The sequence below is a fragment of the Dermacentor albipictus genome, chromosome 8, assembly GCF_038994185.2.
Source record: "Dermacentor albipictus isolate Rhodes 1998 colony chromosome 8, USDA_Dalb.pri_finalv2, whole genome shotgun sequence".
In the NCBI taxonomy this organism is placed as follows: domain Eukaryota; kingdom Metazoa; phylum Arthropoda; class Arachnida; order Ixodida; family Ixodidae; genus Dermacentor; species Dermacentor albipictus.
The window spans coordinates 84,146,277-84,169,184 of NC_091828.1; the positions used below are offsets into that span (position 1 = coordinate 84,146,277).

Genomic DNA, 22,908 nt, shown 5'->3' on the forward strand with positions numbered 1-22,908 from the left:
GTGCGTGTTGTGTGTTCCTTTGTCTCGGCCCTAAAGCTTTTTTTATTCTTTTTTTTCTACTGATGGCTCGTGCAGAGTATATAGCATTTACTCGCATTACTTCTTTGCTGAAAGGCATTGCTTCTAGGCTGACGTCGAAAGTTTTTTTTTTTTCTCGAAAGAGGGTTCCATTAATCGCTTTATTCTGGGTGCTTATCGCAATCACAGCAAACTGCGCTCACTGCCACGTTTGGCTTCTTTTGTGGATAAAGTAGCGCACGTTCCCTCAAGGCGGTGCCATGCTCGCGATATTTCGTGAAAGTTGAGCGCATTACATCTACATTCATAACGTGCTCAACTATCGGTTATTCTGGTTATGCTCCCGAAGCAGCTGCGACTGAAGGCCACGTTCGAGGAAGAAACGTTAACCCACGGCGCAACAACAAGAGGGTTTAGAATAACAGCAAACCAGCGTAGTTGCTGTGGGTTGACTTTGAGAAAGAAAAAAGGCTCGCAGAACGTGGGGCAAGGTTTAACATGGAAGGAAGAACACTTGCATCTACTACAGCTGAGCTTTTACTCGATACAGAGAAGGTACAAAGGCAGATTATAAAGGTTTATTGTGAAAAATTGTTGTCCAGCGTAATTGTAGCATGAAGCTACCAAGGAAACCCCGAACGGGTTTCCAAGAAAGAAAACCTCACCGTTGAAGAAAAATTCGTTCTGATACGGGATTTGTCCTTTTCGTGCACATTTTTTTTTCCCGTTTCGGGCTTCTGCAGTACTAATTTGCCATACTAAGATTGCGTGCTTGGGACATCCTTACATCATCCCTGGACTCCTTGTCTCCTAAATGACAGATAAGAATCGCGATAAGATAACCAGAAACCAGTCAAGTTTTCACACGTGCGTGGCAGCTTAAGTTCACCTTCATGCAGAACGACATTGGCATGGCTCACTCACGAGGCAGAGACCTCGGGACTTTGCATTGGTTGCGCTAGCAGTGTACGGAGCCTCCATGTTACTCTTCCTGTTTAGTATTGAGCCCAAAGCCTTAAGTGGCTCGCACATCCGACGGCCTTGAAAAACCAACGCGTCGTCCGGTCCAATGGTAGAAAAACTATCATCACCAGCAATGGCTCATACCCCCCATGCAGGCAAAAAATACAATGGTACAATGGCTCATCCTTCTCGTAATGCAGAGGCTACGAGCACTCCGCAAGGCGAAACGTTCCGTGCGCACATTCGTTGGAATCGTACTTATAACGTACAGAAACGCGGCGTCTATTCCAGTGGTACAAAAACTATCATCTTCAGCAATGGCTCATACCCCCCTAAGCAAGCAAAAAAGTGCAATGGCTCATCATTCTCGCAAGGTAAAGGCTATGAACACTCCGCAAGGCAAAACGTTCAGTGCACACATTCATTGGAGTCACGCCTACAACGTACAGAAACGCGGTGTCCATTCGAATGGTACAAAAACTATCATCATCATCAATGGCTCATACCCCCTTAAGCAACCAAAAAATACAATGGCTGATCCTTCTCGTAATGCAGAGGCTACGATCACTCAGCGAAGTGAATCGTCCAGTCCGCACATTCATTGGAATATCGTTTACAATGTACAGAAACGTGGAGTCTAGTCGAGTGGTACAAAAAAAGGACTACGTAACTTCTCATTGGCTCATGCCCCCGTCAGCATGCAAAAATGCAATGGCTGATACCCCCGTAAGGCTGGGGCTACAAGCGCTCGGCAAAGTGAAACAAACAGTGCATTGTTTCATTGAAATTACCCATACAACAAATAGAAGTGCATCCATTTCAATCCCCTGCTGAGAGAATGCAGCGTAAAGTCAAAGAGAAGGGTCGTCGACGCGAATATGACCCGCTATACGAGCGCGCGAAGCCGCAGCTAAGGGTCGAAAACGAGCCGAAGAGAGCCGAACTGCGAAAGCAGCAACGCTACGATGCGAGACGGAGCATTAGCAAGTGTGCGGCAGGCTTCACACGTTTCGCCTTCACACGTTGTATGAGTGTAACATGCTGCCGAACCTTTCTCTTATTTTGAATGTTAAGCCTGTTATGATAAATCTAGAAAAAAAATTAAAGAATGGTGGCGATTTGTTCCAGCGCTGTCGTTCCGTAGCTACTTGTGATGCCGAATATCTTGCTCGGGGAGCATAGTGGCACGAGAAAGACTCCGGTGAGCTAGTTTACCCTTGGCGCACCGACAAGTGGGAAGAGAGGGAGGCAGTGTTTAGCCCGAGAACGGAGTGTGACTCCTCCTAACTGAAAGTAACTCACTGCTCCTGCGCGAGTGGATAAATAAGACTAACTCACTCAGTCTTTTTCCGCAGAGTGGTCTGTAAGTTCTTTTTTACTAATTAGTGTGAAAATATTCGGGCGCTGTGACAGATCTGTATCCGTGTACCATTACAATGTCGAATGCCCCGTTTGCTTCTCGCATTTTTATTAACCGTCGCTCTCATAGACTGGCTCTGTGCTAACCCTCACACTGAAGAATGATGCGGCGTGCAGGTTTAGAGTGACAGCCGTCAACCCATCTCTGCTTTGAAGTGACGCAGCACTTTGAATGTAATCATTTCATAGTTTTGTCGTCACGGCAAGGAGGGTGCGTAACTTCGAGGCCACGGCAGTACCACTGTCTACTCGCACTGGTGACCGCGGAGTTGCAGCGTTGGGGCTGTCGGGCCGTCTTCGTATTTATGTTTGTCTTCATCGCGAAGTTGTTATCGTGTCACCGTCGTGCCACTGTCATCTCGCTTTCGTCATGATCAAAGGCTATGAATCTAATAGCGCACCCGCACGTCCCACCCCCCTGTTTTCTTGCTCGATAATGTTAACCCTGGTGAGAGACGCAAGAGTTCTTACGGGCGCCGTCTTGTCGGAATTGTGCCATCATCGACGTCGTAGAGGGTGTAAGTAAACCTCACTTACCCTACGGGAGGAAAAAGAAAATAACGTGGAAGAGAAAATGAAAGGGCCGTGCTCGAGCGACCCGAGTCTTTTAATAAATTTCCTAGCGTGGCACCATTTGTTGGGCACAAGTCAGTTACACATCGGTGGGCCACTGTAGGGTCAGCAGGGAAAGTTATCAATGTCATTGAGCGACGGTGCCATAGAAACAATGACACGCACTCACGCACACAAACACACGCGCACACACACACACACACACACACGCACACACACACACACGCGCGCGCACACGCGCACGCACACACACACGCGCGCGCACACGCACACACACACACACACACACACACACACACACACACATACACGCACAAAATAAAAATATAGAAGAAACCGGGATGCAGGAAGGGCGAAAAGAAAGGACAAACCTAATCAGCAGAAAAGATAAATATAGGCGAGATTACAGAACGCGGAAGGAGAGCTATACAGAAAAAATAACAAAGCAGTGTTGAAACATCAAGCGAGGCTATTAAATAGATGCGATGGCACGGGGAGATAAATGCGCACGCAGCGACAAGGCCGTCGAACGCGTACGCGTCGAGACACCGCGACGGTCATCGTTTTCCGCTCGCGTGATTTGCTGGCATCACGACGATCGGAGGAGAAAAAAGAAAGAAAGGTAGAAAGAAAGAAAGAAAGAAAGCAAGAAAGAGAGAAAGACGTGAGGCAGTTTTCTTCTTTCTGCAGGAAATGGCAGACCTCGCGTTTTCTTGTTTTTTTCCCCTGGTTCAAGGCCTCGTACACGGGCTGAGGCACTTCGTCAAGCCAATGGTTCGAACACGCACCGCGCTTCGCCGCCTCACGACGTCTGGGGTACAGGAGCTCGGCGGTGCCAGTCTTCCGTTGCACCGCATAGAGGGAGGGGGGGGACGTGCGTGTGTCTCTTACTCGAAGCGGATGGCATCGCGTGTATCGCAGGGCCGCGGCGATTGAGCACCGTGTTTTGTACGCTCGAACGCCCCGTCGCGCAGCAGGACGGTCTCTCTGATGGATGTTGTACCCCCCTTGCCATCCTAGGTGGGTGGCGGCTTTCCTGAGGGATTAGCCGGGACAGGACGATGGCTTAAAGAGTGGAAGATGCGTTTTCTTTTTTTCTTTTTCTTCCGTTTGTTTCTTCGCCTATATCAATGTCGGAAGATGAGGGGAGATTTCGGCCCGGATACGTGAACATGGGACGCTCTTGTACGCTCGTTGGGAGTATTTCTTTCGAGAGCCGTCTGATGTTCAGCAGAGGGTCTGTTAACGACGCGCGGAAGAATGCTTATTGTGAGCCACCGACAAGCGATCGCGAATATTATTTTATTTTATTGATTATATAGGCAGACGTTCTCGTCGCGTAGTCGGATGGTTGTTGTGGAAGATGTCCTCCGTCCCGTCTTCGATGGTCGGTGATTTTCTGGACGGATTAGCCTTCACGGTACGGTGGCTTCGAGAGAAATGGTTTTTGTTTCTTTTATTCTCTCGCGCGCAGTAATGTCCTCATTGAGCGATGTTTCCATTCCGGATACGTGAAAATATGGTACTCTTGTTCACTTGGTGTTTGTACTTCTTCCGGAGCCCTCTCATGTTGTGTAAAGGATGTGGTAATGCGGCACTCAACTATGCACCTTTTATTTTGCGTGATCCAAAAGAATTCCGAAATAATGGTTAGCTTATCGAATATTCGAAGAGCGATTTCCACCAGGGGATGGAGCCAGCTTCTTCGTGTCGGGGGAAGAAATGAGAAAAATATGACAGACGTTCACAAACAATCATTAAGAAGGTGTACACCACCAACAAAACCTTGCCGATGACTTGCAATTGTAGGATCGTAAATTAAAGCGACGCTGATGATGTTGCTTTGCTTATTAACTCAGGGGACCAATTGCAATGCATGCTCACTGACCTGGAGAGGCAAAGCAGAAGAGTGGGTCTAAAAATTAATCTGCAGAAAACTAAAGTAATGTTTAACAGCCTCGGAAGAGAACAGCAATTTACAATAGGTAGTGAGGCATTGGAAGTGGTAAGGGAATACATCTACTTAGGGCAAGCAGTGACGGCGGATCCAGATCATGAGACGGATATAATCAGAAGAATAAGAATGGGCTGGGGTGCATTTGCCAGGCATTCTCAGATCATGAACAGCAGGTTGTCATTATCCCTCAAGAGAAAAGTGTTTAATAGCTATGTCTTACCCTTACTCACCTAAGGGGCGGCAACCTGGAGGCTTACGAAAAGGGTTCTTCTTAAATTGAGGACGATGCAACGAGCTATGGAAAGAAGAATGATGGGTGTAACGTTAAGGGATAAGAAAAGAGCAGATTGATTGAAGGAACAAATACAAGTTAACGACATCTTAGTTGAAATCAAGAAAACGAAATGGGCATGGGCAGGACATGTAATGAGGAGGGAAGATAACCGATGGTTATTAAGGGTTACGGACTGCATTCCAAGGGAAGGGAAGCGTAGCAAGGGGCGGCAGAAAGTTAGGTGGGCGGACGAGATTAAGAAGTTTGCAGGGACGACATGGCCACAATTAGTACATGTCTGTGGTTGTTGGAGAAGTATGGGAGAGGCATTTGCCCTGCAGTGGGCGTAACCAAGCTGATAATGATGATGATGAAATAAAGCGAAACAACAACAACAACAACAACAACAAGTAAGTTAAGGCGAAACAACAACAATGACAACAAGGAAATATAATGAACTGCGATACATACGGCGTACCACTAGAGATAAATAAGTGACATCCAGCCTCACTGCTTCAAAACACACAAAAACACAGTGTGATCCTGACCAGACAATAGCGTGACATTCAGTCTCTATCTTAATGCCCTCCGACAGTATGAGCGTCCTCCACAAACAGTCTTATAACATCAAGTGCGGGCATTTGAAGAACATTTCTTGGTCTGCAGCCCCACAGCTTAACGGTGCCCATACGTATGAGACCAAGCCTCGCTAGCTTCAAATTGCATTCGGCTTCCCGGCTCATCCTGTTACCGGCAGTGCAAAAGAATATGTTGCGTGTCCTCCGTTATGTTGCCGCATTCAGAGTGAATCATTCCAAGTCGGCGTGTGCGATGTGGAAACTATTTAAAGCACGCGATAACCCTCTCAGATATGCCAAAGCATGCGTTCTGAAATGTCCGTTGAGCTCTATCTATATCTGGAATTCAATAACCCGGTAAAGGTAATAACGGCCACAAGTTTCCAGCTGCATTGCAATATGCGTAGCACAGTCCACAAGTTTCCTGTACTGTCTACTGTACTAGGTCTACTGTATCACGACGATAAATCAATGCAAAAGACCTGAAGTGCGCCTGAACGAAATAAGTATACACGACGAAGGCGCTGTGTGGAGAAGAAGGGTTAACACTTGTTAAGGGCCCTGCGGCTTATTATTTGTCCTGTAGCGTGCCCGCTGACATCGTTTCAGCAGCTAATAAAATACCAGGATTTTCTGAGGGAAGTCCGCGCCTTTCTCCCTGAACATTCGACTGCGGTCTGAACAGTGACTCAGAGAGGGAGGAAAACGGTTAGATACATACAAACCGATCTCCCTGAAAGCGCATGAAGTACGCTAAGAGTGCTCGCGCATAAAAAGGCAACAGCGCCGCAGATGGGAGCTGTATCTGCATCTACATCAATACATTTGAACACGCGGTGCTTTATCAAATAAGCTACTGTGGTGTGCATCCTCCCGTCCAGTTTCTTGCGTATACTCGTGTACGCATGCAAGATTATTCTCGATGATGATGTTATTTATTGGCATTTTCTTTGTAAGCGGGGCGGCGGCAAATAGTCAGCTAGCTACCCTGCTTTTACTGGGGTTGTAATCCAGTTTCGCTATATTTATCGCCATCGAGAATGTTTTGCCTATCTGATGTCCATCTTAACTCTCGTATTCCAGCCCTCCGTCACTATATTCTACCGTTACATACGCTAGCAGCGACTGCGGTCTATCAGTTTCTTCCCTGCCTTTCTGCCACCAATACTCTAACCGCCTCTTATGCCGACTGCTCATTAGTTAATCCTTCCATTTTCTTTGAATCCCAGTGTTTGTGAAGAGTTAGTTCCCTGCGGGTCTCGCTTGGTGAATAACTTGAAATTACATTATAATGTGCTGAGTCAATTCTAGGTTTCCTTTTCCTTTGCGGTACACGTATACCTCATCCTGTGGCGCATACTTGCTCCAGTATGTCTTTGTCCTCCGGCAGCCAGCTTGGGCCTCAAATGGCAAGGCTGTGTGTTATCATAAAAACGTTCCCTCCTGATTTCTTTTTGCCATTTTTGTAACTATTCATCTTCATTTGGTTTCAATCGTTTGCTTCTCATATACTGTTTGTTTGTTTCTTTCTCTTTCTTTTTGGTGACTTTCGGTTGTCTATTTAGGCTTTCAGTAACCCGCACTTGGTTGTCAACTTTCTCGACGTTTTCATACATTCCGTGTCCACGCTATTGAGATACAGATATTTGTGCACTTTATCCAGCCATTCTTTTCGCCTGTGTTCTTTAGTCTTTTTTCGAAGCTAATTTGGTACGCGCATCTCGAAATTCAGACGAAGCTCAACTCATATCACCTCGCGCTGCCTCGTTTGTGGCAAAGCCAGATGGCCCACCGAGCTCTTGTCAATCTCCGACCCCGACAATATTTCTAATTCAAAGTACAGAATTGCACCTTCGTACGTTAGCGCTGGCACCATTACACATTTGGAGATTCCTCGCACCACTTCGTATTTATTCTGGCCCCCTGGAAGTGCTAGCCGGTGACAATTACGGCCATGGCGGCGTATGTGGAACATCCTCTTAACCGCAGCTGTCACGTGGTACGTGAGCTTAAGAAGGGTATGCAAATGGCCAGTGAACGGAATAAGCACTGCGGCTATTGCACTGCACATTTCACTTCCTTGGGTGGAGCTGAACCCCCGTATGCAGAGATGCAACTTAATTCCAAGCACATGCTTGACTTGATCCGAGTGACGCCTATCGGGAACGCGCCGAAGGAAACGCAGTGAGCGTCTTTGGGCACGTTAACGCCAAGCGTCATCTAAATCAAGTCAAGCATGTGCTTCTACTTAAGTTGCATCTCTGCATACGGGGGTAAGACACAGGTCCCAGACAGGATGATGTTTTAAGCTGCGCGCATTAAAGGGCTAGCATGGTTGGTGACGACGTGGAAAGCGAATGCGACCTCCTTCCACTCGCTTTCTGCATTTTTTTTCTTTTAAATAAACGTTTTGATATATATATATATCCTCCAACAAAACCGAACTGCGTGTGTAGTCTGTGTCTGCATGCGCTCTGAAATGTAGTTCTCAGGAGACGCCGATATCGAGAACTCGCCTCCACCGTGACGTCATGAAAATGAGATAAGGTGGTTGGCTGGAGCATCTATGCAAAATATCTTACGGTGCTATATTTGCCACTGCATGAATAGACTGCGTTCTACTTTACGAAAAAAAAAAGCAATATAAAAAAGAAACACTTGAGGTTGGTAGGCTATATTTACAAATCATTTTTATAGTAGCGGGGTTTACTCAGGAAAAACGCGCATGTGCCATAAGTATTGTGGGGTCGCCCTGTCACCTGCTGTACGTACAAAATTATAGGAGAGTTATAGCTTGGCGGCAAACTTCTCACATGTTGCGGAATGCGATAGCCGTGGGCCACAGCGGCTAACTCCGGTAGTACCATCTTGTGACACTTTGTTCAACTGCAATGTGTTAGAAACTTTTTTGCGTTGCGTGGGTGTTCTCGTCGAAGGGAAAAAATATAAAATTACTGCACGTTAACCAGCAGGTCGCTAACAACATTTGCGCCAGCAGTTAGGTAGAATATGGTGATAGGTCGCAGCAGCACCAACTTTTCTTGCGCTCTCTGGTTAAACTCGGCATCACAAGGTGTCGCCATTAGCGTTGTTACCCTTCCGGTAACGCGAAGGGCTGTATGTTTGCAGACAAGCTAAAACTACCTATAAGCAACGTTAGCGACGCTGGCTGAGTAACTCTAAGCGAGGGCAGGCAACGTTAAGTTGGCAACGCTTTAAGCAATTTATCCGCGCTACCACCACCTCCTCCTCCTCCGCTCAGAGCCGGCGTCTGTCTGCTTCACCTCACCTCCACGCGAGGCCTAGGAGACAACGCGGTCTGGGCATTGGGAGAAGTTCGCGGCTGAGCAAAGTGACAGGACGGTGCGTATGGAGGGGTTCCGGTGGAATTGCGAGGAAGCGGGGCGGAAGATTGTTTTGTGGATGTGGAACTCAAAAACAAAGTACAATCCACGAAGGCGCAATCCGGTTGCACAGCGTGCCGTAAGGGAAGAGATCACAGCTGCTCTCTCTCCTGTTCTTTGTTGTCCTCGAATCCGTGATTTATGCCTGCCGCTCGGGTCATGGGCCTTCTTTACAAGTTACGCGAAAGCGAGACGGAAATGCAAAAAATAAAAAAAAAGATGGAAATATAAAAGTTTCACGGCCCTTTAGACGACGGAGTTTGCAAACATCGCTTTATGAAGCCTCTGCGTGGTGTTCAAGAAATGAGTTTAAAAAAAAGAAGTTCCAAGAGGAACTGTTTCTTTACAAAACCTCCTTCCCGCAATAGAAAAAAAAAACGGAAATAAAATAAGGGTCGCAGGGTGAAAGAAGGTTAAAAAAAAAAGAGGTTGGAAAGCTGTACGTTTTCCAGATCTATTCTCTGCCAGCGTCTCCTCTTGGATATCCATGTGGCACTTTTTTATTCGTGTTTGATTTTTTACGGGTCGCCGAAATCCCCCCGATGCAACAGCCTGCATGGTTTGTTTACTAGAGGCGCCACATACGTGGCATTCAAGGGAGTGTGGGGAGTGTTCCTATAGAGGACGCAGCAAGCAGCTAGCTAGGGGCGTCGGGAATCGCGGATGAGAAAGGCGAAGTGCCGGAAAAGTTCTTTTTTTTTCCTCCGGTGGCAACAACAGCGGGAGCTGCAAGGCCCGAACGAAAATTCCAACTTCGAGATCGACGATACGAAAAGAAATGGCGCGAGAGCCCGACGTGGAGAAAGCAGGGGGAGACTACTAACTCGCAGCAACCGGGCCTCTGAGCGAAACGCTCCCGCCAGTCTCTGCGCGCCCAATGGAGAACTAGCAATATCCAGGGAACCTCAGTGCATTCACAGTTCCCGCTACCCACACCTTTGCTCTCTGTTTGTTGACGTCGGCGTGAACGCGTTCATGTCTTCAGAGTCTCGTTCATGTCTTCAGAGTCTCGCGTTCATATCTTCAGAGTCTCGTGAAATGCAAGTCACGTCAGCTTCAATTAGCTTTATCTTTATGCCTGCCCTCCCCCTGGCGGGAATGCAGGAAATCGATAATTTTTCTCTCCGAATACGCGTTAGACATGGAGTCGGTGTCGTTATGGTTTTCATTAGGTTAGGAAGGAAATGACTCGTCAGAATTCTGGAGGCCACCGATCGCATCGCTCATTCGATTCAAGCGCACTGACGGTAGAAGCTCGTCTGCGGGTGCATGTGCGTGCGTTTGTTAGCTCAGTTCTTCGCCTAGTTTCTGCACACTCACTAGAGAATCAAATGCGAAAAAGGCAGTGACTAGAGGTGCCAGCATCTTCGATGGTGCGAAATAAATCGAATCAACAGAATAGCTTCCGTCTTTTTTTTTTCCTTTTGCAGGGGGCGATTCGGGTTAGTGAATGTAGGAGACTCCGAGTTTGATGCGGACGATTTCGTATCTTCGAGATTCACGGTGGCGCCATGGTCGGTGACATTCAAGCCCATCGATCGCTCTTCGCGGTGAAGCGCGTTTGTTCTGTATAAAGGCGGAATCAAAAACGGTTCAGTAATGATTCTGAAGCGCGATGTTTTTCCTCCAATTCCCCGCACTCCCGGCGCGAACGGGTTAATTATAGCACAAACTGTGCAGTTGTTTTTGTGACCTTTTCGGCGTTTTATCCTGCGCTTTACGCAGCCGTTATTATAGTTCCGCTTGTTCAAAATGTACATGCATAAATTGTGTCCAATTTACCTATATTTAGGATTATACGTTCCTGTATAGTAGTTGCTTTGAAAGAGTTGGCCTAAAGAATTGTAAATAGAACTAAAGCTGACATTTGCATTGCGGCTTTCTTTTCATTTAGCAGTAGTAAAATAGGGGCTTTTTCATGCTAAAGCCAACGTTTTTATGAGGTGACTTGTCTAAAATTGTAAGTGAAATTAAATTCCGGGGTTTTACGTAAAAAAAATTTAGGAGCCATTTCAATCCGATGGTGAATGACCAGTGTAACTGTAGCATATCACACATCACACATTACAAAGGTAACTGTATTTAATTTCAGCACTTGGTAATGAAAGTCACGATAGCTTTCTGATTACTGTGATAGACAGTGATTGGTTCGGCTACAGCCTAAGACAGAATCTTGATTAAACTTAAATCTATACGCATCCGTTGTTGAGTAGTTGAGCGACTTGAATTGGTGTGGCACTTCAAACCAAACTTCTCTAACACAAATTCAGCGAACCTTTTCTTGTCTGGTTTTGAAATGCCCAAATTGGAAGTTTCGAACGATGAACACAGGGGTGCTGTCATCACGGCTAAACCATGCAAAGTGCGTGGTCACCAGCTTCTCGATATCGCACTTGGGTGTGCCTGGAGATATATGCACACTGGATGTCACAATTTTCCTTCTTTCGTTTGTACGGCATGGACATCCATCGCTGCAGTCGCTGGCACTTTTCACTTGCGAGTCAAGAAAACAATTGTACGTACATTTTGTAGCCATGAACGTTACGGGGGTATGAGCCATTGCTTCAGGGGGTATGAGACATTGATGACCACTGTTTTTGATATGCTGTAGTCCAACAACAAGAAAGAGGCTGACAGATGGAATTGCACACTGCGGTATAAAGTTCGTAAACAGGGATAAGTGCCTCAGAAAGGCTGGCCAACGTTTCGATAGGAGGACCTATCGTTGACCTAGCCTTTGACGAAGATAGGTCCTCCTATCGAAACGTTGGCCACCCTTTCTGAGACAAATTATCCCTGTTTACGAACTTTATGCCATGATATGCTGTAGTGTGTGTTGTATGTGCAGTTAGCAAGTATGTAAGCACTGTTTGCTTCACTTTGTTGATTGCTTGTAACCTATGCCTGACGAGGCTATGAGCCATTGATGATAAGAGTTTTGTTGACGCTCACGAAAGATACGCGGAACCCTAGCCATTGTACAGCTTCGCTCTAAGAGAATTGTTAGCGCCGTCAGCGTTCCCGATTATTCGACCTCCTTGGCCGTAGCCGTACTGTAATGAGCGCGTAACGAAAAAGAAAAAAGAAAAGAAATTCGTTTTCATTCGCAGAATCTGACGTTCGGTGCCATCTTTCCGGACACGTCGCTGCTCAGCCAGCAGCGCAAGTACCAGCAGAAGCTGCGCGACGGCGTGTCTTCCATGACCCGAGGTGGACGGGGCGGCCTGCGCTTCATGCAGCTGTTCTCGGTGCACGCCAAGGCGGTCCGCATGCCACTGCAGCCGACGCCCAAGTGAGTGCTGATAGGCTGCAACGTTGGACAGGAGAAGGATACTTTAGTGAAGAGGGAGAAAAAGAAAGGGTACTAGGTCGACCGCGAGGGTGCTAGGTCTATTGCCTGCTGCTCTTCGTGGGGTTAAGGCAAATCTGTTTTGCGGAATTCCGTAAGGTGAAGGAAGGTTCTCAAAAGGAACAAAAAATTAATTTCCAGCTGGATACGTAAGCCTGAATCTACAAAAAGAGACCCACGCCGGTTTATCGGAAACAAAGCTTCGCAGTTGAACAAAATTTCGTTCTTGTCCGGTCCTTGTTCGTCTCCTCCGGTGCGATCGTTCCACTATCTGAGCTAACCAGTCGGCTAGGAGATCGCAGCGCGAGGGCGTATTAGTCGACAACTCGAAGCACAAAGACAAAGAACGTGGCAAATCAGTTCTGCGAAATTCCGCAAGGTGGAGCAAAGCTCATGAAAGAAAAAAAAACATTGACGATTATTTCGCCGATTACACACACACGCACACACACACACACACACACACACACACACACACACACACACACACACACACACACACACACACACACACACACACACACACACACGCAAGCACGCACGCGCACGCACGCACGCACGCACGCATACGCACACACGCGCACGCACGCATGCAGCACACACAAATATAGTAAGCTTGTTCAGCGGGCAAGACCATTAATGTGCGAAAGTGAGTGCATGCACACACAATATCACACACACACACACACACACACACACACACACACTCACCTAAGCTTCCCATCCACTCTCTCTCGTTACGACGTGACTGGCCTCCCACGCCTCCCGCACATAACACACATACACATTTCTATGCTAGCGCAATAAAAAAGTCCGTTCCCAACTTCCTGACTTCTTTCTTTTTCGTGCGGCTGCAGAGACATTCTGCGCCGGCTGTGCGAAGACCTGCTCCCAGATGACGTTGTGGCCGTGCTGTACCTGACCAACTCCGCCGTGTTTGGAAGCAACGCGGCCTCGGTGCAGTACGTGCTCCAGCTTCTCGGCTACCTCGGCGTTCCCGTCATAGCCTGGAACGCCGACAACATCGCTCTCGACCAGGTACGCTGGGATCGTTGGTGCTCGAGGAAGGGGAGGAATCTTGCGCAGCAGTGGCTTTTATTTTGCTTGGTCGTGACGGCTTGGACTTTGCATGCACGTGGGCCGACGTAGGCATTTAGAATAAATACTTCTGTAAGCATTGTGTCTTATACGATGCGTTCTTCGCGTAACGTTTTTTTCTTGGAGCGTGTGTCAACTTGAATCGTGGCGAACTTCAAGCTGCACGTGTTTGAAGAGGCTGGAAGAGCGTAGCGATGGATTCACATGATGTGTTTGGAGCAAAAGTTCTGACACTATTGAAAGCAGAATTTTGCAATGCATTCCGACAGGTGCTGTGAAACATTTAATTAGCGCTTAAGATTTTTAGAGAAAGACAAGCTACTCCACATCAAATCGTACCACTTTTCCTGCGGGCGATCCTACTTAAAGTGCTATTTGTAGTATTCGTTAGCGAATATGCCTGAGGTTACCAAAGTTCATGTTAGATTGTGGGCACTGAAAGATACAAGCTTCGACCTTAGCGCGGGAAATAAATTTTGCTCGAGAAATAGAAAAAATGATAGCTTATGTACTAGCTCTAGCTTTTGAGAACTGCTCGTACGTGCAGTGCTAATAGAGAGCTTTAGGTTGTCCGTAGACGCGTTGCCGTTTACGGAATACGACGCCTGTAGCGACATCTTGTGACAGCGAGTTCAACCAGAGCCCACAAACCTAATACTGCAGTGACTTATTATTATCTACTTCACTCCTGGCGTACGTCATCATTGTAGCAACGTAATCATTAACATGCTGTGCTTTTATAATTTTTATTCGATGAGAACGCTTATGGTCAGAAAAAAAAAATACTTGAAAGAAATGAACCGTATCAGGACAAAGCGTCCCTAGATGTCGCTGCAAGCTGTGCATCTGCCGTCGACGGCTCCGGTAACCAGGTAATCCGTAAACGGTGAAGGTTTACGGAGACGATAAAACGCCCTATTGACACCACGTGCGTTTCAGGATCGCCACACAAGGCATGTTGGGACCTGTGAAAGTTTAGTAGAGTTTTTCTCGCGCATTCTTACGCAAGAGGATCTGATTCTTGCGTCACTTTTGCTGTTGTCGTTGGAAACAAGCGTGAAGCAACGACGCCGCGCCATTTAGGTTGGCCTAAATTTTTATGGAGGCGAGTGGTATGTAAGTGGCTTCTGTTGCTGTTTTATGATGCCATCCTACGATGACATTCAGCGCCATGAGGCGTAAACTGAACGCACAGTGAGGTAACGACAAAATTAGTTTTTTTATTTCCACACATTCTCGCACAGTCCGTTTTATGGCCTTAGTAAAACTTTCAGTTCCACTTGTCTATAGGGAACAGCACTAGTTAGTCGCGAAAGCCTGTTGCCACTGTAATGTGATTTCTGTGATTAATAGGAATCTCTTGTTGGCGAGTGATTACAATGCACGAATACTCCGAACGGCCTTTTGCGCATACACGGTGAAAAAACTTATAGGGTGAAATATTCTTGTCGTCTGTTGTAACGACGAAACTTCCCATCACAGTATCCAGCACAGAAAACGAAATAGACAAAAATCATGTCTCTAGCAAATCAAAAGAAAGGAAAGAATTCCTTACTTGTAATTTTGCACCATAGAAGCGTTTACCTATTGCAACATAATATATGAGACATAATAAAACATAATAAAAGAACGCGGGCGGTACAGGTGGTGGAAATCGTATAGTAATCATAGAGAGCATGGTACTGTTTATTTTGCCTGTATCGTGCTCGGATATGGCATGTTGCATATTGTGTCTGTGGAAGAGGGTGCATACGTGCTTGCCATTTAGCATGTAAAAAATGTAAATATGAAAATAACACACGTATCATTGCTTAAAATGCCATGTACACGACTTGTACCCGCATCATACCAGTAGTGATTGCTGACCGTCGAGTAAGACACGCTCAGGTGGAACATTGCGGAAACAAATAGGCAGTAAAGACAAGAGGATGATGCAGCGAAAACGCTAAGACATAAGCAGCTTCAAAAAAAAAAAAAACGTGTCTAATCTTTGTTATTCAGGAGGATAGTACAGTAAATTACACAGTTTCTCGTGCTAGATTCCAAAGTGGCACATTATTTCGTACACTTCTTTGACCTTCGGAAGTTTCCAGTTAAGAAGGTGCCTTGCTTCTCGCGAAATAAATGCGGTGACAGAGGCAAACGTGAATCGCATATTGTTGTTGCGCTTTAGAAGGACTGACTGTTGGGCTGCTTGGTCTTGCATCCTGACTGCGGCAACTCGGTGCAAATTAGCGTACAAATGCTGCCGTAATGCAGGGAAGGAACATCTCTACACTCTAGGAACAGTTTACGTCCTTTTCGGGTTGTATCTCGTCCTCAAACAGTATTCGTCACCTATCTTGCTTGCGTTTTCTTTCATGAAGACAATGCCGCGTCATGCCGATAACGCGCATGCTGTTCCTGACTTGGAGCCGCCTGGTGCGCAGCGTGGAACAAAAAAACAATGCCTGCAAAATAGATGAGGAATAATGTGCGGGGACAAAATAATCTGCAAAGGGTGAACACGTTTTGTGAAACGCAGAGCTATCTCTGTTATTTAACAAGAGACCCCACGCAGATAGATGCACGACTGCTATATATATATATATATATATACATATATATATATACTGGTTTCAGGAAGCAAATGTTCTAGGCAACAGCGAAAATCGATCGGCCTAATTAAGGTTAGCGGCATTATTTTAATAAGAAGAGGATGACTTCACGTGTACCGGTGAAGCATTCGCAAGCCTGCTCGCATCTGTGCATGATTTCATGAACGCCGCTCCCTGATAAGCGCGTTTTTTTTTAATGCGAAATCATTTAAATGCTCCGCGAAGCGGAAAATCTGGCGTCCATCGGGTGTTAACATCCGATGGTACCAAAACCCACGTGACCAAGTGATGACGTCACGTTCCGGGCGCCGGACCTGCTGCAGCTCGCACACCCAAAAGATTGATTTTGCCCCATTCGAAAATTGGCTTCACCCATGCTCAAAACCGACCCAGCCAACTCGTAAAATTGACTTGGCCGACCCCCACTGCGGGTGGCCCGCACGCGAACTTTACCTTACACGAATTCGTAAAATGAGTGGACCCACGTTCAAAATCGACCTGGCCCGCTCCCGAAATTGACTTCTCCCACCTGCATAATTGGTGTTGCACAATTCGAGCACACAGTCAAGTGTCAAGTCAAGTGAAATGTATCGTGCGGAAGAGTCATACTGCTTTTGCTTTCACTGCACGTAAGGAGACTTAAGCGCCTCTGTAACTTTAATGTTGTAGTCTGCGCAGTGATGCGACGATGTAACGGGACGCTTGTGCTCCGCGTAGTCGTGGAAATGGAAGAGGAACGGGACAATTCAAATGTTTGTAATATAGTCTCAGCTGCGCAGTTAAGAAAACCCGTCACAGAATTCAACCATGCATAAAGTTATTCCGTAATAAGTTGTTGCATCGTCGTGGAAATGTGCGAAGGGAAAGGAAAATCAAATTTTCGGCTGTAAAAATGTAAGTAGCACCTTTTTCTGTCATTCTGAAGTCAAAACAACAGACCATATGAGCGGATGGACAAAAGTGGTTCACACGTGTGCGTATGTAGTTTGTTTTCTGCCACTGTGATTTTAGCCTTAATCGACCACGCTTCCACGGAAAGAGTGATTTAGCTTTGCCCTGCGCATTTGAGAGTAACGCTACCTACGCTAACGCATGACAGTTGCAGCGGTAGGATGCTGTCCGAAACGCCCTTAACTGCGCTGCAGAGTTTGGTGTATTAATGGCATATTAACTCTTGCGATGGGCTATATTGTGTCTTGCAGATGTTTAGATTTGAACATGTAAGCACATACACTGCGGTACATGGTAAAAAAAAAAATTGAATCCCCGTTCCGGTCCTGCCAAAGTGGATGTCCAGCGAAGCTGTTGAAAACCGCCACTACAACTGCTGGGGAGGGTATGCAATGCTTCATTGCTCACTTCCTCCTCCGGCGCATTATTCAGCCACAGGAAAATGTGGACGCGTGGAATTTCCCTGTGTTGGAATTCCATGGCAATACGGCCAGCGGCAGCACTCCGCCGCTAGTCGTATTGCCGTTTCTTTTTCCCATTGCCCGCTCCTCGTATTCGGCTGCTCCCTGGGAGTCGTAACTATACGTTGCCTGCCCATAGCGGTGCTGCAACATGAATGAAATCACGTGCTAGCTGGGTGAAAGGCTAGTGACGTCACTTACCACGTCGCAAGCTGCCGTCGCCGCGGCACCTTGTGCAACAGTAATCTTTACGGGAAAACGTGTGCGGAGAGCGCTACGTGCTTCGCATTGTTAGCAGGAGCACATTATAATCAGTTATGTGGCGTTTGATACTGGTTTTGCGGTTGTTCTTTATTGGAACGAATGCTGCGCTGTATGTTGTATGCATGATACCAAAGGATGTATGCAGTGTTGGCTTCCATCGCTGAGGGGTTTTTTTTTTTCGTGAGGAGGGCGCCTTGAAAAATCCCGCCCAACTAGAGGTTAACAGCTTCCCTGTAAAACAAAAAAGTTTATCAGACAGTTCGAGCGTGGACGACAAGTCCATTTCCTTGACGTCGGAAGAAACTGAGCTGGAGAGGGACTTGATCCTTCCTGACACTGAGCCGCAGAGCGTGACAGCCAACGGCTTTCAAGAGGCCTTGGCACTGTCTAAAAAAAAAAAAAAAAACATATATTTTATTTTGCTTCTCTTACTTGCTTTCTCCTAATGTTGGTGGTTCCCTCAATGCAGCAACACCCTGTCGAGCAAACGCTATTAAAAAAATAATGGAAGAAAGTGTCCGTGGATCATTGGGGCAATGTATATAGCGATGATAGAAAATGCAAGCAGGAAACAATGACCATGTATGAGAACGAGGCTTCGCCTCTTGAAAAACAAGCAGCATGTTTATAGGGAGACGCCCACTTCGCGCTGACGTGCGTCCTGCAGCACCTTTATTAAATTTAGTCCAATCCAATTTGTTCTATACTACGGTGCTGGCGCAATGGCGCAACATAAGCAGTCGCCTTCAGAAGAACAGAAACCTGGGTAAGTTGGTGTATACAAATCTTGAGCAAGTGGAAGCAGACGATCGAGGATCGCTGTTCGTCCTTGTGTTTTTGTTTGTCTTCCCGTGTCTGTTGGCACTTGGTCTTCAAGTTTGGTGGTGTTGCTTAAGGAAAACGTCAAGAGCGCTGATGACGTCAATATATTTGTGAAGCTTATAAAAGAAAGTGGAGAAATACGGAGAGACTTCTTTCCCACCCGTGCCGACACAAGCGCAATCCAGAGCACAGATGTCGTTACAAAGCTGCCAGAACTCCAGTGACAGAGGTGAACTAGAAGACTGTGGGGGTCTTCCTTGCGTGCGATCTTCGCCTTCCAGCGTATAAAATCGCGTAGAAAGATTTTAGGGCGACAGGTAATGTGTCCCATTCCTCCGATGTGACGTCGCGCTATTCCCACTATTCTCAACAGGAAGCGTAAAGTCGGGCACGTTAATTTTGCGATTTTTTTTTTTCAACACTTGCAAAACGTGCTCACAGAAATAGCCTTTTACTGCCGCGTACGTATGTTTGACATAATGTTTGTGTTGTTTAGCTTGTATGTCTGTGCCAAGTGAGCTACGCGACAAATTCAAATGTGAGAAGTGCTCACTTCTTTCCGCGTCTTCCCAATGTAGTTCAAAGGGTGGGCTCCCGTTAGTAAACAGTTGATAGTAGCACTCGTTCTAGTTATGTTTCGTGTACGTGTCTCTGTATTTCTTTGCGCTAAGTTGCCACAGTCTAAATCTTGTTGCTGTGCTCTAGATTAAATTACCGGCCCGCCACCGTCGCTGAATTGTGCCCCCTGCGGGCAAGTTATTCTGGTGCAGTCCCCTGGAACTAGAGTTCCCTTTTAGGACAATCAAGTTGCATGGTATTGCACTACGTTCTTCCACCTGCAATGTCCGCTTAAGTCGTTCTACGAATAGAACTGTAGAAGGACCCAGTACAGCAATTGACTTGAAATTTATCTGTACAAATACATTCAAATTTATCTCGTGGCCAGAGACGAACGTTTGTCAAAACGAACTTCTTGTCATCCCGAGCTGACTTGGGGCTATCAAAAAAAAAAAAGAATTGAACAATGTGCCCGTGGATCATTGGCCAATGTAAATAGCGACGACAGAAAATGCGAGCAGGAAACAGTGACCATGTATGAGAACGAGGCTTTGCCTCTTGAAAAACAAGCAACAAGTTTGTTTCTATCGAGACAGCGAAACGCTGCCTTGAGATCAGGGGCTCTGCCGAGAAACTCCAGGTGCTCGCATTCTTCAAAAGCCCATGCTTTTGTTTTTCATTTAAAAACCATTGTTTACGCTTCCAGAAGCCCGAAACCGGAGCTCTATTGGTGGCGTTCTGTCACGTGTGAACAGCCTCAACTCTGGCGTGACTAGAAACCATTAGTTCTCCGAGCTGCCTTGCTAATGGTAGGTAGGTGGCGGCGCCGGGGAAACCCCCTTGGTGCATCCATTTCTCAGGAAGCTCTGACGGTGTGCGTGAGAAGATGGTAATCCATATTTAGAACCGCCCGGGGTGTCGAGTAAACCTGTCGTTCGTGCTGCCGCAGTGCGGAAACAACGCGAACATGAGTAAGTAGCGAACCGAAAGAGGGGCTGTCCTTACCGGTGGGTTTGTTTAAAATCTGTCGACATTTTATACGGCGTGGTAACGTAAATAACTCGCATTGCGTCATACTACAGCTGAGTGATTGTAAAACAATCGCGTCCTGGTGTCTTATCATTCGATCGTTATCTGCCGACATCGCTTTATTGGAATCGCCGACATACGTTACAGTGTGCTGTTACGTATGTTGGCGTAACAATGTTATTAATCACTACGCATTATGCATTATGTAATCAAGCTGCATGAGCTCCGTGTCACCAATTACTCTGATGGGATTCAGGACTATCTGATAAGCGAACACAAAAACTGCTTAAATTATGCATTTTAGTTGGAAGAGAAGCTAGAACTACAAAAAAAATAGATGAAAAATGTAATCCCAGTAACTTCTTTTTCCGTTAACGTTGTGCTATTTTTCAATTCAATTCAATTCAGCTTCATTAAACATACGCCAGAGGTTTGGAGCACGGACAAAAAGCCTGAAAAGGCTTGACTGGGTCCGTTTGCGAATCGGGATTCGCGGATTGAATCTCGAGAGGAACGCAGCCTGTATCTCGCATAATTCAAATGCACTTTGCGTGATCGGCAATTTGGAGTGCTAATTTTTGTAGTCTTGCAGCAAAATTCACTCATCATTGATTAGGGTTCATGCACTTGGCGCGTAAAAACTTTTCTGGCACTCGGTAAACGTGTCCGTGAGGTCGATTACTCGACAAGTTGGCAAATGTGTTCCCTATAGTACACAATATTCTCAAACGAACATAGACGGGTAAATGTATGCCCACTTTAGTGTTCAACCAAATGCGAGTAGTAAGTTCCTTGAAGTGCAGTCATTGCGCAAAAGTGTGCAAAAAGTGTGCAACAGATAAACCAACAAAAAATCATTTTTTTTTGGTCGCGGATATACTCACCTATGCAATAAGGTGCCATATGGTAGACTTATTTGGAGACAAATAATAGTTAACTTTGAGTGTCATTAGCCCAAATCCCCGCGTCATTCGGAAAGCTGCATAGAATTACATTTTCTGTGATTGAATACGTAACATTTTGTGCCGTTAGAATGAATAATTTCGCACAATAACCTACCCGCTCGGTTTTCAGAAAAGCACATGACCAAGTAGACAGCAAATAACGAAAGTTATGACGATGATGTGTGTTGCAGTCCCATTCTAAACGTGGCGGCGACGAATAGTCACCTAGCGAATCAGATGTCGCATACGTGCATAGCTCTCTGGAATTTCACCTCCCTATCTTTGACGTTTTCTCTCATCGTTGGAACCTCTATCTCTTTGTATATCCACATAAAATAAGCCCCATTCGTTACAGTGCCATTGATCGGCAACTAGAAAATATTGCCGCAAAATAGTATGTGCAGCCCATTGTAGTGTAACTGTTTTGTACGCGTTCCGCCAAGGCTGTGGTCCATATGCACAGGCGACAGTGCTTTTGTTTTTGTCCCCCAACCAGCCTTTGAACACCGAACTATGAGCGTCACCAACAAAATATGCCCATACCCAGCTATCTCCCATACTATCTGCCACCAATGCTTTCACATGCGGAAAACAATGCGAACGCAGTCCCGATTTCTGGGTATTACTTTTGCCGTTACTCGTACATGCCATTACTAATACACTAAATGACAGACGGCAAAGACGGTAAAGCGATGATATTGATTAACAAACAGATTTTTGTTGATTTCTCCAAGATTCGTGACAGAGAAAGACTCCCGATTGTTAAAGCGATACAAATGGTGTATCGCTGATACCGATGCACAGTAGCCGTCGCTAATGCCAGGCGGAATATGAGGTTCTGAAGAGATCGCCGAAGCCATCAGCGTTCAGCTTGTTTCCAGCGCTGGTGGCGCCCTCTTGCTTCGAAAAATAATTCAGCCATCCTCCACCACCTTGAGCCAGACTCGGTGGCTGTGGACAGAAAAGTCATCGCCATCGTCGTTGTCACCCCCCCCCCCCCAAGCTTGGAAAATTGAGATTTTTTTCCCTGAGCTAAATAAACGACCCTTTTTTGATTGTCTCTTTGCGTCTCGTCTTATTGCGCTACACCTTACGTAGTTAAATTTTAGCCGATTGGTGCTGTCTAAAAGCAGCAGGTAAGTGAGATCCTACGCTGCAATACAGCCCTCTGTCCAAGGTAAGGGTCAGGAAACCGAAATAACCCATTTCACTCTCACAACGCGCGCCACATAGCTCAAACGCACGAACCCAATAAGTTCACAAAAACGTTAATGTAAGCGAGGAAAAAAAAAATATGTAGGAGTCTAAATATGTACCCGCTATATTGAATAGAAGCTTACGTTTGCACTGTGCAATAAGAACACTAGTATATAGGAAATAGAAAGAGAGAGAGAGAAAGAAACGCGAAGAAAAGACAGGGCAGGTAACGAGAGATTATCCCTGGTTGGCTACCCTGTACCGGGTAAGGGAGAAATAGATGCGATAGATGAGAGAAAAAGGATACGAAAAAAAAGGACCTCACCCCCCCTCCTCCGTCACACACACAGAAGATGCAATACAGAACTGTTCCTGTGGGCGCTGTGACGCAGTCTGCAAAGGCATTACATACTGTTACACAGTGTCAGCGTCCCACTAATACATTCTACATC

The 22,908-nt window shown here is 46.2% G+C and overlaps 1 protein-coding gene across 4 annotated transcripts in view; it reads left to right on the forward strand.

Moving 5' to 3' along the window:
- Positions 1-22,908, forward strand: part of Nmdar2 (NMDA receptor 2) — a 256,773-nt gene that overhangs the window by 179,817 nt on the left and 54,048 nt on the right. For 3 of the 4 annotated variants that reach the window (XM_065427668.1, XM_065427670.1, XM_065427669.2), the window contains exons 5-6: positions 12,297-12,478; positions 13,393-13,573. In XM_065427668.1, the coding sequence (XP_065283740.1) occupies positions 12,297-12,478; positions 13,393-13,573 (363 nt within the window). Of the gene's footprint in view, positions 1-10,679; positions 10,701-12,296; positions 12,479-13,392; positions 13,574-22,908 lie in introns of those variants that run through there. The other variant, XM_065427671.1, reaches the window with a different exon arrangement.